Source organism: Limanda limanda, chromosome 6 (assembly GCF_963576545.1).
Source record: "Limanda limanda chromosome 6, fLimLim1.1, whole genome shotgun sequence".
In the NCBI taxonomy this organism is placed as follows: Eukaryota; Metazoa; Chordata; class Actinopteri; order Pleuronectiformes; family Pleuronectidae; genus Limanda; species Limanda limanda.
The window spans coordinates 14113340-14128844 of NC_083641.1; the positions used below are offsets into that span (position 1 = coordinate 14113340).

The following is a 15505-nucleotide window of genomic DNA, read 5'->3' on the forward strand; positions in this document are numbered from 1 at the left end:
TTTCCAGACTTATCCACAAATATTTTGTTCTTTGACTTAATTTAATTGTGATTTCATCTTGTAAAAACTCACAGTGGTGTCTTCTACTCAGCAGTAATATCCTGCCACGTTGAGCGTACATCATTTTCAACTTAAGTGGGAAACGTTTAGATCCTATGAAGAAATGCAGATCTGGAGAAGCGCTTGGGGAATATAACGTGAAAGAGACTGTGTTCCCCGTCTGTTCTCTGTGTCCTGCTCTGGTCGGCTTCACACTGTGCATCATAAACACAGGCAGTAACACACCAGCTGTGCAGTCTGTCCCTGTACTTTAGTTACAGAAATAGTTCCTCATTTACTGTCTGCTAACAATAGATAATCCACCATGTAAAATAACACATGGGACGCTGAAGATCCAACGAGCCAATGTCTTTACCTCTGCTAAGGAGGTTATGTTTTCACCCCTGTCCCTTAGTTTATTGGTTTATTGGTTGGTTTATTTGTTTGTCAACAGGATAACGCAAAGAATACCGGTTACTACCATTATCCAGAAGTGAAAATATCCTGGATACGAGCTAATAAGGTCATTTGGAGGCAGAGTGTGTGCAGTTGGGATTGTTATATGTGGAGCCGTGATACTGAGGTCCCACTGATACACACGCTCAATGCTTTTGATGGGTACTTTGAAGTTTGGTTTGAAGTATGTCCAATCCACTCACATCGAGGACGGGGGGGTTTGTGAGGACATCAGGTGGCGATGGAGATGTTTTGGCTTCATTCTTGAGGAGCTGACATGTTATATGGATTCTATGTGTGCCCCAGTTTTTTCCCCCTGTACATCAGCGGTTACCAACATGTATTTGTATATCAGCTTTCTGTTAATTATCATGTTACCCCTCAGAAAATGTGAGTAAAGCAAATCCACCTTGAAACGTGAAGAGTGTAGATAAACATACAGTAGATTACATGGTATTACATAAAGCTGCCACACAGAGAAATCCCTGTGTCAACACTAAAAACATTGTGTTTTGATATTTGTCAGCATTTAATTATAGACCCCAGTTTCCACTTCAATGCCGAGGAAGACCAGAAACAGAAGATGACATTTGCTTCAGGGAAAGAGAGCAGGAGAAGTTACAGAACTCCATCTTAGAAAGTTGGACCCTCTCACACTTTCTAAACGGAATAAGGAGACAAATGGACATTGATAGAGATCGATACAGTCTCAAACTAGCATTGAACAACTTATCTGAGCTTTAAACCATGTCCCAGAGAATGTGAAGCAGTACTTAGTAAGACCTTTTACAACAATTACATCTTTGTATTTGAAAATACATGTGTTATTTCTTTTTCTGTCTCCATTCACTCTCTTTCTGATGCAGTGGCCGTGACGGAGTTCCTTCAGCCAAATTTTATTTATTAAAAATTGTCAACAAGAGTCATGAAGTGTGTTAAGAAAAAACAAACTTTTCTCTTCATTGTATTGTGATTGAATGGGATTCAATATTTGAGAAATAGTTTCCCAATGTGAGTCACTTTCCAGATTTCCATTGTTGTAAGAGAAGTGGTTTATTTTCGCTCGGTTGCTCCATTCTGTTTTCTCTTGTGCGCCAAGATCCACCAATTTCATTTCTCCCTCCAATTCCAGCGAGTTCATTCTTCTCCCTGTATAATGGTGGATTTTCTGTGGTGGATTTGCGGTGGGCTATTTGGAGCTCTGCACTGGCTCCTGCGTGCACTGCTCTAATCCAATTGTAATGGCGTTAATTTCTTAAAGCTCTATTATTGAAATCGCTGAGACCTAATTTTCTGAGATCCTGTCGCCGTTGACGACTGCAGTAATCAGCTAATTCGAGTTATTCCAGGTCATTAAAGTTGCACGCTAGGATTTGTCCTGGTCACTGAAGCAGCAGGGAGGAAGTGGACTGATAACATCTATGTTGGATGTAGAACTTAGGGGTAATTTGTTCCAGTTTAAAAAACAACTTTTGTTGCAACTGTTTCGCGTGTGTGTGTGTGTGTGTATGTGTGTTTTTGTCTGTGTGTGTGACCCACTGGATGCCCCCTCAAAGGCATGCGAATGACACTATAAAGCTCTGGCGGTGTGTGTTTTATTATTGTTCAGGTCCGGGTTCACATCAGTATTTTTTTACTTGAGTGAATGCATGAACACTTTTATGAGTGACAGTAGAATACTGATGTTCTCGTTAATTGTGTTGCTCTAGCCATGGTGTGTGTGTGTGTGTGTGTGTGTGTGTGTGTGTGTGTGTGTGTGTGTGTGTGTGTGTGTGTGTGTGTGTGTGTGTGTGTGTGTGTGTGTGTGTGTGTGTGTGTGTGTGTGTGTGTGTGTGTGTGTGTGTGTGTGTGTGTGTGTGTGTGTGTGTGTGTGTGTGTGTGTGTGTAAACTGACTTTGGCCAAACATCTTTTGTGAGGTTCCTGGTTAGGGTTAGTGGTAATATGTGCGTGGCGGTTGGGTTAAGGTTAGTGTTAGGCATGAACCGATTCTGGTAAAGGTTAGGGATAAGGTTTTGGTTAGGCTTTCGACAATGAAGGGAAATCAATGCAAAGTCCTGATAAGCATAGCTGAGCAAATGTGTGAGTGGGTTTGTGTGTTACTTTCGAGTCACAGATCCAGGCACTGGAGGAAAGATAATATGAAAGGTATAATTACACCACTACACACACACACACGCACGCACACACACACACAAACACACATCACACACACACACCATAGCTACAGCAGCCCACATTGTCTTACATACAGACAACAGTGTCTGGACTCACAAACCCTCTTTTTGACGACTTGGTTGCCAGGAAACTTACCCTGAGTCTTTGAGAGTGAAGCATAATAAAAGAAAAGAATAGAGCATGTGTGTGTGGCCTCTTTCACTTTCTGGACTAGTTGGGGGCAGTAGTTAACTCTCTGTATGCCTCGTCTTGGACAGACTTCGGGACACAAAGCTCGAATCAGCTGAACCTCCTACGAACGACACAATCTCTGTAACCAGAGACAGAGGTTTGTTTGAATTTCATACATTTAAAAAACGATTCATTGCATGAGCACAGAGGCTCTGGGTCAAGCTGCTGTGGACACCCACTGTGGACTGAAAGTTGGATGAATTTGGGTATCTTGGTAAGATTACATTTTATATTAACTGAGTGTGTGTTCAAACCTATGTGAATTTTATGATTTAAAACGTGCTTGAATGAAGCATTGCCCAGCCAGGAGTCTGTCATGGGGCAGTTATAGCCGGGTGCTGAGATAGTCTTTTTGGACAGTTTGACTGCAGTGGGTGAAACTCTGTCCAACTCCAATAAAGACCAGAGAGAAATCCAGTTTGCGCTGGATTTCCAGTCTGGATCTCCAGGAAGAAGAGACACAACACTGGTAAGTGGAGTTTGTTTGGCAGCGGATATGACAGCACTATAATGTATATACATAATGTATATATATTTTTTTTTCTTTTTTCCTTGTATTATTTGATTACATTACATTAGGTAATTTGGCAGATGCTTTTATCCAAAGTGATGTGAAATAGGAGGACGACACAAAAGCTTGCGTAAGGTAAGAGCTAAAAATGCTGAACCTGTTCAAATAGGAGCCAAAATTACTGCTTGTAGGGAAATTTACATTGAAAGCAAGGCCATACATCTTCCAACGTTTGTTCAAACGGCAATATTTATGACGCCTCAGGTACAAATACACTTTGGTCTCTTTTTTGTGTTCATTTTATGGAACTGTGCTTGTGTGATCACATAAAGACTGACGCCAGCTGCCTGCCGCAAAACGAATCAGGATTGAAGTTATCGCGTTCATAAACAAAACATGAACCGGGCGTCCCTACGGTTTCCACCATTCTTTTCATTTATTACAGGAGCATAAACCAATTTGTCGCAGTCTACCACTAGTTTGTCAGCGATGTAAATTTAAAAAAGGCGGATAAACTCATCATATCAAAATCACACTGCGGTTAATCGCCGTCGAGAAAAAAAACAACGGTTTCCGCGGAGCATTTATTTCTGTTTTTATTACACAACCTGTCATCTAAATCTCAGCTCAGCGTGACGCCACTTCCAATGAGTTTGTCTCATAAAAGCTTATGTCGAGCTGGAAATTAAAGTGGGGGGGTGGGCAGGCGCTGTCCTCCGCTGCCCTTTCTAGAAACCTTTCATCACCAACTTCTCTCTGTTCTGCCTTTTTTTGAAATCACGGCACAGGCTAATTGTACAAATCGTGCCTTTTCATTCATGCTTTTATTCATGCCGCTCGTCTACCTGACTGCAGCATTTCATTTCACATTAGCAGACATAACAGAGGCTATACGTGCTTTGGCAACTCGCCGCCTACCCCCAGCCATTCCTGAGAAATAATTCGGAGGCCGTTACAATGGCCCTTTGAAAACTGAGAAAAGACCTTTGCACGCCGTTCAATGCAGAGATGTTTGGACGGAGTGAAAGAAGCGGCAACAAAAGCAGTCTGCATGCTGCTGTGACTCCACTGCGTGATTATGGTGATTGACGCAGTACAACATCTATGGAAGGTTACTGAGGGATTACTCGAGCCGGAGAACATCTTGTTTTTTTCGCCATGTGACACCTAGGAATATGAGAAAGTCATTATCTGACTGTGAGTTCAGAGCTGCAGACATGTGCTTTACCTCTCTCACCTCATGTGACATGCCAGTGATGGATTGACAGGTGAGGTGTAACCATGGGAACGAGGATGGAGGTGGCACAGCTGGAGAGCGGGATGAACACCGAGGATTATAGAAGGCTTCAGAGCCTCTTCCTGGTGAGCGGGTTTAATAACAACCTTACATTCAGACACTTTTCATTCACATCATGAATACTTAAAGAGGAGTTATATTCAGATTTATGTTTCTGCTTCCCACAATAGCAAACCTTTAAAATACAGAGGCTGTGGCACATTGTGTCTGAATGCAAGGTCTCATAATCCTGTTGATCTTCATGCAGGACCCCCTGGACGCTTCCCGCTCCCTGTCCCGAACTGAATTCATCGATTTGGCCTGGTCGTCAGTCGGCCGAGGCTCCAGGGAGGAATACGGCCTCCTGTTCGACAGCGTGGTTGTCACTCAGGAGCACCGCGGCCTCCTTCTGGACAGCGATGCCGTGAAGGACGAGGGACGCGTGGACTGGGGAGGCCTGTGCTCTTTTCTGCTGCTGGAGCTCTCTGAGAAAGTGAAGAACAACAGAACCAGCACAGTGCCGTGCTGGAAGCCCCCCCGCACCCTGACCTGCCCACATCGGGATCAGGTCCAGAAGGTAAAAGGTGGTTAACATATAGGAACACGTAATCTATCGTAACCACATGATTCTTTGTGGCACTTTATCAAAAAAAAAACATTTTAAAACTGGCTGGAGAATCCAAATCTCTGCTGACTCGGAGGAATTCATCATTGTTAAACATTGTGCGAGGAAACGTTCAAAAGCATTAGGTTCTGGTTCATCAAAATGGTACACTTCCTTTGGGATAAATTGCTATGGACTAGTTTAACATCTATCAATTAATATGTAAATGAAGTGGCTGGTATAAAGTGTCGAGCGCTGTGGATAAAATGATGGCTCACCACTTTAATCTTTCAATCCTGAGAATGTCAAAATGTCAGAATGTTGTGCGGGTTGTTTTCGGCCGGAGGCTTTAAAGAGTCATAAAGAGTCAGACAGACTCAAGCAGCTTAGAAGACTCATTTCTGGTTTCTGTCAGTGATGTGGTTGGACTCAAGCAAGGTAAATACAACAGTAATACTTAAAGCTGCACTAATCAATATTTTACATGATCAACTGACAGTTTAATACAACAAAGTTACTAAATCAGGGCGTCGTGACGACAGTTTGACTCAGCTTTTGATATTTTTCAGCTGATAGCTTCAGTTTCAGTTTCACAACCTCAGTGTTTTGACTTTGATCAAGAAATTGTACAGTGAAAAATCTGATTAGCTCCCTGCAGCTATCTTTGCAGCACCAAAGTTGGCAACAAATCTGGTGAACATAGTGAACCGAGTGTTAAGTTGTCACAGAGTGAATTAGCCACCATTAAATGTTACTCATTCTTCTTTTAGCTCCGTTTTGGTCTCTACCAACTCCAGAGGGAAATATTTGTGTCTTTAGCTGCTAAATACTGTGCCATGTTCACCAATTAGATTTAAACTGTTTCAAAGTTTCCTGCTGCGAAGATTTGTCTGTGTTTAAAAAAGCTAAAGAGAAAAATAGTTCCTTCAGGAGTTGGTGGAGGCCAAAACCGAGCTTAAAGGACAATGAGAATTGAACATTCAGTCGTCAGCTGGCAGGAACATGAGACAACATTAGTGCGAATGTTTTTTTGTGTCTGCTAGACACTATGGTCCCCGGGTTGTTCCTATCTGTTTACGCTGTTTGTTGCTGTGAGGAAGTGCACAGACTTACTCAGGTTCTGCATTGAGTGCAGGTGCCGGCTGCAGAGGTAACAATTGTCTGACATATTAGCCATGGCAGCTTTAGAATGTGATACTACATCAAAAATGTTTTTACAGTTTCGTCCTTTTCTCCCCTGAAGTCTTGTCCCCATTCCAATTTAGAGATTACTCCATTTGTCTTCCTGCATTTCTCAAATATACTCAGGTTTCTGTAATGTAGGCTCCTGCTCCCATTGTAAAATTTTTGTATTTCCCAATTTTAGCTTTGAGAATAATTTAATGCCACTCAACAATAAGAAAGAGACAGAAGTAATATACACCAGGTATATTAAGATACAGCACGTAACAGAAACTCATCATACCTGTGACTGACAATTGGTAATTGGAATGATTAGGGATAAATGTATGCCGCACCACTCTGACAAAGCTTGCAGGCGGCTGTGGGAAATGACTTTGTCTGCACTTATTACATTTAATGTAAGTGACAATTTTTTTTTCTTCAAAACATGGATCTGCTCCTGCACAAATTGCATTGCAGAGAGCATTATAGGTGTTTTTACACTAGTGGAAAACACATTGTTGTTCTCTGATGTCCTCTGGTCCCCACAGGTGTTGTACCTGCAGAGCTCAGGTCAGTATGTGACTGTGAGCAAAGGAGGAAGTGTTGGGCTGCGGGAGAGAGAGGACATGTCCCTCACACACACACATCGACTGCAGAACTGCACGGTCGCCCCCAAAGACCTCTGGGCCACAGACGTGGTGCTGCTGCACAACGTCCACATGGTGATCCCTTTTTAAACTTTTTAAATTTGTACGAAGTAACTAACATTGATCCGTCCCATGATTGATATCTGCTGCCCTGTCTGGTTATCAGGACAGATAGTTAAAAAATTGCTATTCATTGAAATTAATTTATGAATTAATATTGATTAGTGGTCTCGGTTATTGGGTTTTGAAGTAAACAAGTAATTCACTCAATTAATGAATTATTGATTAGTAGTTGATGGCATTGCAAGGCCACGCAGCTTTTGCATATTGTTCAGAAAACGAACATTCATTTTTCTGTAATGAAAGCATCAATTATTGATCTTTATTTCTAATTAGAAGGCTTTAATCCACTAATTTGCGTCTGACAGATAAGATTTAGATCCATGACGCTTCTGCATCAGATTTCAAATCTTTATTCTGTCATAATGATGAATCCAATTACTCATACTCGTCCTTTTTTTCTCAGATAGCTGTTTCATTTACAAGTAAGGAGGTGTGTTTTTATGACATACTGTTGAAACAGGACTTCAGCTGCAAGTATAAAGTCCAGGTAACAGCTTTAATTACAATAAATTACACAAAATAATATCAATAAATAAACATATCTATTCTAATGTTATGGTTCTGTTGTTTTAATCATGCTATAACATACTAACTTTTACATGTAACATTGCACACGTGACTGCTTACCTTCTCTAGGGTTTGACGCACACTCCCTGGTGTCTTGACTACTGGGCCGATCCCTCTAACCCGGACCAGGCCGTTCTCACCATAGGAGACATTGGAGGACAGGTAATACACAGTGGGAAGAAGACCTTCGTCTTTTGTTTCCTGCATCATCTACATGTGCTCATCAGTCCATCGCTGTGTGTGTGTGTGTGTGTGTGTGTGTGTGAGAGTGTGTGTCTTTTCCCAGGTCAGTGCTTTACATTTCACCTCAGCTCAGATCTCTCTGTTTGAGAGACTGAGTCAGAGGACGGACTCAGATTCTGCAGACATCGTCCTGTGGGATGAGCTGGTCAGAGGAAAACACATCTCCTGTTACATTGTTTCACACCGAGTACACGCACCCGCCTGGGTTAGAAAAGGTAGGAAATACACTCACACACACACACACACTCACACACACACACACACCCAACAAACACATAAAACGCTCTATTTACGGAACAAAACATAATTCCAAACCTTTTTTTCTGTCATGCTTTGTCAATTTCTTGTTTCTCTTCTTTGTCATTTCCCTTTCTCTTAATTGTCTTATCTCGCCCCAAATGTCTTTATTCATCATCAGAAAATATCTGTAAAATTACGTGCACAGCTTCATTTTTCATGCTGCGATATAAAATGTTCCGTACATTTTCCTGCTGTTTTCTCACCTGGACTCACTCTGACATTTTCCGAAGATTTTACGAGGGGTCTGGCAGAAAAAGGTTCAGGGGAATTTCCAGAGCACCTAACACAGACATTAAAATTATCCTGTACACCCCTTCTGGACATTTTCAGGAAAGTTACAGGACTTCAGTGCATATCTGAAAACAGCTATATAGTGAGTAAATGAGAGGCTCAGCAGAAAGAGCCGGCTGTACAATCATTCTGTCCAATCATTTGACCGTTACCCTGCTGCTCTTGTTACTTAGATAACTGCATTCACCTGCAGGGCCTCAGGCCAAAAATAACACATTGGAATAGTCGAACACAATGAAAGCAATGAAACTAAATCAGTGTCTGAGATGACGGAGAGAAAGGAGACCCCGCACACACGCACTTTCACCTTGACACCTGGGATCAGAGCCACTGTCTGTGCTAGCTCGCTCGTTTCTTTTTCTCTCACTGTCACTACAGTAACGGCTTATGCAACACCATGGAAACGCCTGCGCTTTCACACACACACACACACACACACACACACACACACACACACACACACACACACACACACACACACACACACACACACACACACACACACACACACACACACACACACACACACACACAGCCTCTCCTGAGTCATCCACTTTCTAGTTTTGTGTAGCCAAAGTTTTGACTATTGGCAGCGAGTCTCGGGCACCAGGTCGGACCCCCTGAGACCCCCCCCCCCCCCGCTTCAGCTCAACTCGAGCAACAAAGAGGTCGCTTAGTTGTGTCTTGGTTGCATCATCATCGGCGAGTGTCTGATGGCTCGCCGGGCTGTTTGATAATGATTCAGCAGAGGCAGCAGCGCTCTGAGACAGTAGGGTGGCTGAGAGGGGGGGGTTCCAGATGAAGGGTGGGGTGGGACAAGAGTACAGCACATATAAATAAGCACAACAAATGGGAAAACAAAGAGATAACAAAAAATCAGTGGAAACATTGGAGACAATGCCAGAAGCATTAAAAACACTGCTTAATTGAAATTTAGCAGGCTGTGTGTGTGTGTGTGAGGATGTGTGTGAAACCGCGAGAGAGAGACAGAGAGAGAGAGAGAGAGAGAGAGAGAGAGAGAGAGAGAGAGCGAGAGTGTGTGTTGAGGATTTCCATGTCTGCGGTTGTGTGTGGTATTTTTTGTGAGAGGGAAAGAGGGAGCGTGTGCATGAGTGTGTATGCGTGTGTTTGCATACCTCCTGGGTGCTGGTGCTGTTCTTTTGAAGTTGCCCACCCTGCAGTATGAGTGGGCTGTGTACTATTAGACATGGCTGGTTATCCAGACCTCCTCAAACCTTCGGGCTCACGGGGCCACCAGAGAGAGGAAGAAGGAGAAGAAAAGGAGGAGGAGGAGGAGGAGGAGAAGGGAGGAAAACTGAGAGGAATCACACAGTAACAGTGTGAGGTTAGCTGCAATGCTGGCTGAGGCAGATGTTATGTATCTGGGTCTGCATCACAAACAGATTTTCATGATGCGTGCATGTCAGTGAAAGCGAGACGGCCTCATTAATCAATGATGAGTTGGTGACGCCGTCTGAAAACCCACAGATCTTGTTAATTCACAGGGCGGGGAGAAGATGTTGTGTATGAAATGCAATCAGATGTAATTATTGGCCCCGGTGATGCGGCCGATCTCTGACCTGCGACTGTCACATGCCATCTCAGCAAACCCACAACTATTTGTGCAGTGTTTGAAAGCTAAGCAGCTTCTAATAGAGGCATGTGACATCCAATTTAACTGTTCTCAGTCAAAGTGTTAATTGAGATAGATGGTGATGCAAGATCCATTACAGTTTCTGTAATACCAGTGAGCAAATCAAACCGGCGTAATTGTGAGCGCCGTTGGATGGTTGGTTTGCGACGCAGCATGAGCACGAGGTCACTTAGCACAGAGAGCTGATGCCCTTCAGAGGTCGGCTCGAGAAAACGCTTTGGCATCAGCAGGGAGACGTGTCTAATTTGAAGAAATGAAATAGAATTAACAGTGTGTCATCATCAAAATATGTATTTTTTTTTTAAATAAGTTTGTTGAAAGAACTAATCGAATCCCTTGCTTCTTTCGCATGTAGAAAAACCAGTGGCCTTTCCTCTCTTTACATCTGTGTACAATGGACTGTAAATAAAGATGGAGGACGTGTCTCCACTTCCTCCCACTATCCAGAGAAGAAGCCCAAATATCCTGCATTCGAACGCTGCCATCTTGTGCATTTGGAGCCAGAGTCTGCCCAGTAGCTATCAGGGGACGGAGTTGTGGGTAAGAGCTCCTGCCGATACTTGCTATCGACCAATTGGGAGTCAGTATCATCTGCCAATCATGTTATTTCACCCTGGATCAAATAAGTGATTAAAACTAAACTCACTGGAAAAAATTGACACAAACATACTGTAGACTCCAGATGGCAGCGTTCCTATCCGTTGCATTTTGGCTTCGTTTTTATATAGCAGGAGCAAGTGAAGATCCAGCATCCATCTTTAGATAAAGTCTATGATTCTGACAGACAAACAAACAACAACAAACCAATAAACACACACGTACTTGGTGGAAGTATTAACAATACATGCAGGTGTCTGTACTTTCAGATGTTACATGTGTTGTGCAATAGGAGTAGACTTGACGTTGGCTAATTATTAATAATCATGAAATATGATTATTAAAATAATAAAAATTATCTATCAAAAATAATTAAATTATTAATTGAAGATGATCAGTAATCAAATAACAATAAAACCACTAATGAGAAAATAGGAATTATCAATTAGAAAGTACGAGCTATCAATTAACAATGATAAGGTTATCAACCAAGAATAATGAAAATAATTAGTCAAAAAACAATAGAATTATCAATTTAAGGATAATACTATCTATATTAATAATTGAGAAAGGGGGGCACCACCCTGGTTTCCCAGGGACCAACGATGTCAAGCTATAATTATCAGTCTCATAATGATAAATGTCAAATTAATAATGTCAATATTTTAATATTAACGATTACTTAATAAACAGTGAAGGCTTCTAAGTTCGAGCACAGGCGATCATAATCCAGCTGCAATCACATACATATGCACAAATAATCACAGACTACAGATACTTTAATTACAAAAGTATTTATTAAACAGGGGAAATAAAGTTATAATGTTATTCAATGATTTATCATTTTAACAAGCTCCGATATTTCAAAGATAAACACAGCAGCAGCATCACAATTCAGAAAATACATGGACAACCTGCGGTCTACCTATGTATGTCTGTCTGTGTGTGTGTGTCTGTGTCAAAGTGTCTCTCTGTGTGTGTGTGTCTGTGTGTGAAATAAAGTTAGTGTTATTTAATGATTCATCATCTTAACAAACTCCCATATTTCAAAGATAACAACAGCAGCTTATCACAATTTAGAACACGCATGTAACCTCTGGTCCATCTATGTGTCTCTGTGTGTGTGTATCTGTCTGTGTCTATCAATGTGTGTGTGTGTGTGTGTGTGTGTGTGTGTGTGCGAGAGAGAGAGAAAAAGAAGGGGCGTGGCGATGACGCGTAGTGACATCACATCTAAGATGGAGGCCGATCATGATTCGTGGAATCAAGGCCTAAAAACTCTCAAAATGGCGGATTGACTACAAAACAAGATGGCGGAGCCGTTATGAATTTAGAGCCAGGATGGGAGGAGAGAGAGAGCGGAGGCGTGGCAATAATAGACTCAAAATGGTGGGTTTAACTTAACGTTATCCAAAATGGAGAATATGTTAATGACACCATGTGGCCGGAGCGCACACTGGTGGTCATCACATGAATTACACAAAGGAAATTTTAGACAAAGAGAATTCTTATCTCTGCTTGGCTTTGGGGCCGAATGGTTTCCAGATGTGTTCAGCCTCTCTAAGCATAGATTTAACTATGTGACATGACCTGTATTATAAATACAGGTCAGAAGTGTGTATAGGTCGGTTTAGAAGGAGAGAGAGAGAGAGAGAGAGAAAACATGAGAAAACATGTAAGGAGAGTTCAAAGAAGCTCTTAAAAGTACGCCTGAGATGAGTTAACAGTGATTCACCCCTCAGCCCTCAAGCGAGCGTTGTGGGCCGAGGTTCTGATCGGTGAAATCACTGCAGACTCACACAGACGTTAACAGTGCGGGCGGAGGCGCTTCTCGCGGCCCTATTTACTGCAACACAAAACATTGCGATCAAACCGGAAACCGGAAGTAGCGGCTCGGAGTAGTGGCCGGCTAAAACAATGGAACACGGAAGTTCCATCAACAAAATACACTCAAGTATTAAATCAACACGCTACATATTAAAACTAACATCTGCCCAGACAACATAAGCCTCTTACTGTGACCGTGATTTCGTGGGTTGCATGCGCCTTGGCGCGAATCCCCGGAGGTTCAGTGAATCGCTTGAAGTTTCTCAGGCGGGCTCTCGTGAGCACCGCAGCTGGGCCGGAGCCGATCCGTCGTGCTCCGTGGCGAGATGAGGTTTCGTCTTCTTCTGCAGCAGCGGAGATCGTGCTGCCTCACAGGGACGTGCGGGTTTGTAGCCGTTGTAGATCGTGTGGAGAAAGCATAAAAGTAAAGTCCGTGTGGAAAAGGAAACAGTCTGAGATCGTCCATCGAGCAATTTCCTGTTTGGTCTTTCCAAGTTAAAACAGGAAAAGTCCTTTCCAAAATAAAGCGTCAACTAAGATAAAAGAATGAATGAATGAAATGAATTGAAATGAATAAAACAAACGTCTTATCGTCTCCATTAGCTTACTGGGTCGACTATGAAGACCCCCGGGGGGGGTCTAGTGGCGACGTCAGCATCGGAGGAAAAAGAGAAAGAAGTTAGTTGCCTCCTTTAGTTGCTGGGTTAACTGGTGAGACCCCGAGGGGGGTCCCGTTGTCACATCAGCATCGGAGTGAAGAGAGAAAGGTTTCTGTGAGCTCAGCCTATTTAAGTCATGTTCTAGGTGACTCCCCCCTGGGAGGAGGGGTCAGGGGTCAGTGTGGCCCTCCAGCCAATTGAGTTGTCAGGATTTGGCCCCCAGGGGCGGGCTTACAATGGGGACCCAGGAAGTGACCTGCTGCCACATGGTGATAAGGGCCCATGCTGGATTTCTAATGTAAGGGGTTTCCCGAGCCTGGCCTAAGGTTTTACGACTCTTTGTTCTATGTCGGATCACTGGGCCTTGCCCAACACATGTCAGTCCCAGTTTATCGTAGAAATATAACCTTTGTTTTGCTTTGTTCAGTGTTAGATCCGAAAGCAGCTGTCTCATGAGTCCCTGGTGCCGACACAGTATAAACAACAGATTTACAATTTAAATGTCACCCAACTACATAAACAAGAGGCAAAAAACTTGTCTGTCTGTCTGCTGTGTTGTTCGCATACAGTTTCATGGCATTGGTAGCACAATTGTTCTTCGTCAATGTTACTAATGTGAATCACAGTATCTGTCACACTTGATCTTAATTTTCGACTCTTTCCCGCTCCCTGCAGTGCGTTACCTGGACTCACTGGAAGCCTTTGTGTCGTGTACTACCAGACCACAGAGCAGCCTGGTGATTGGCTGGTGGGAAAAAGAGAGCCGCAGTCTTCGAACCACATCGTTTCTTACAAACAGGGGCGTGTGGGACGTGGACCACCACCGTAAACTCAATCTGATAGGTAGGGTGAAATTAATAGGGCCACTCCATCAATGTTACATACACTTTTTTTTAAAATAACCATAACCAAAGCGGAAGTGCCAAAACCTGTCTTCTCTGAATGCCCAGCAGAGGGCGACTCCTAAAAGAAAACTGTATTGATTGCAGTCTATAAGATAATGACTCTACTTCTAGCTTGATTTATAACATCGGTAAACATCTTCCTTTTCCTTTATGGTCTCAATCTCTGGTTCAAAGTCTTCTTCGACACAGCACGATGTTCATTTTGCAAAACATACTCTCTCAGTCATCTCGTTTCAAAAAGCAATATGGCGCTCGACAAAATGCAAAACTCGATGCTTCAAAATATCAGCTCACAAACCAATTAGTGATGTCATGGTGGGTACAGAAGTTCGGTTCAGGTTAAGGTTTCTGGGCGTCTAAAACAATATGGTGTCTTGTTCTTAAGTGCTGTTAGCCACCCTGCTAATTTGGGATGCTCCGGTTGGTTGTAGCCACAGCAGGCGTGGATCATCAGGTCCTGGTGTGGAACCCGTACGTGACCTCGGAGCCGGTGTGTGTGCTCGGCGGACATATGGGCCCGGTCCTCGCAGTTCGCTTCATGCAGACCAAGCAACAACTGCTCAGCTACTCCAAAGATAAGGTAGGAGTGTGTGTGTGTGTGTGTGTGTGTGTCACTCTGCTGGGAGAGATAATGTGATGATGAAGAGCCCTCTCATTGTAATATTAATTGTGATAACTCGCTGTAATTACTGCAGAGAAAGGAGAGTGCGGTGCAGATGATTGGTCGGCTGTTTCTCTCTGTTTCCGCTGAAAGAGCCGAGCACCACATCACCTTTAAACCTTCCTTCTCTCCGATGAAAGGAGGATGTTGGTGCTCGTGTTGCTTTTCCTCTCCCTGTTGTAGCTCGGTGAATGTTTGCAGTCTCCTTGGCTTCGCTGAAGAGAATGCATATTTTAGAAGTGATTTATGATCCATAAGCTTTCTCCTCAAACACCATCTGCCAAATCAAGAAACTCTGAGAGCTTCACCTTAGTTTCCTCTGCAAGAGTTTCTGGAACAGCAACAGTCATCTTGTTTGTGTCGGGAAGCAATATGGCCGAGTTTTTGTGAAGTCCAGAGTGTGGCTTTGTACTGTGCTGTGCAGGGCTGCTATGGCAACCATTCTTCTCAGCAATGATTGTATTTGTCTGGTTACCTTTGCAATGTCTTTTCATAAACATTGGTTTTTATAGTAGAAGGTTTAAAGTTTGTTTGTATGCCTCTGCACCTGTGACAACTGTTGGCTGGAGGCATT

The 15505-nt window shown here is 43.0% G+C and overlaps 1 protein-coding gene across 1 annotated transcript in view; it reads left to right on the plus strand.

Annotated features, from left to right (window-relative positions):
* Positions 1 to 4694: 4694 nt before the first annotated feature.
* The window catches only part of LOC133003775 (WD repeat-containing protein 49-like), a 29047-nt gene continuing 18236 nt past the window's right edge, over positions 4695 to 15505 (plus strand). Inside the window, exons 1-8 of the mRNA XM_061073586.1 lie at positions 4695 to 4775; positions 4958 to 5266; positions 7006 to 7179; positions 7631 to 7714; positions 7864 to 7956; positions 8081 to 8252; positions 14041 to 14208; positions 14702 to 14850. Of these exons, the coding sequence (XP_060929569.1) occupies positions 4695 to 4775; positions 4958 to 5266; positions 7006 to 7179; positions 7631 to 7714; positions 7864 to 7956; positions 8081 to 8252; positions 14041 to 14208; positions 14702 to 14850 (1230 nt within the window). The remainder of the gene's footprint in view (positions 4776 to 4957; positions 5267 to 7005; positions 7180 to 7630; positions 7715 to 7863; positions 7957 to 8080; positions 8253 to 14040; positions 14209 to 14701; positions 14851 to 15505) is intronic.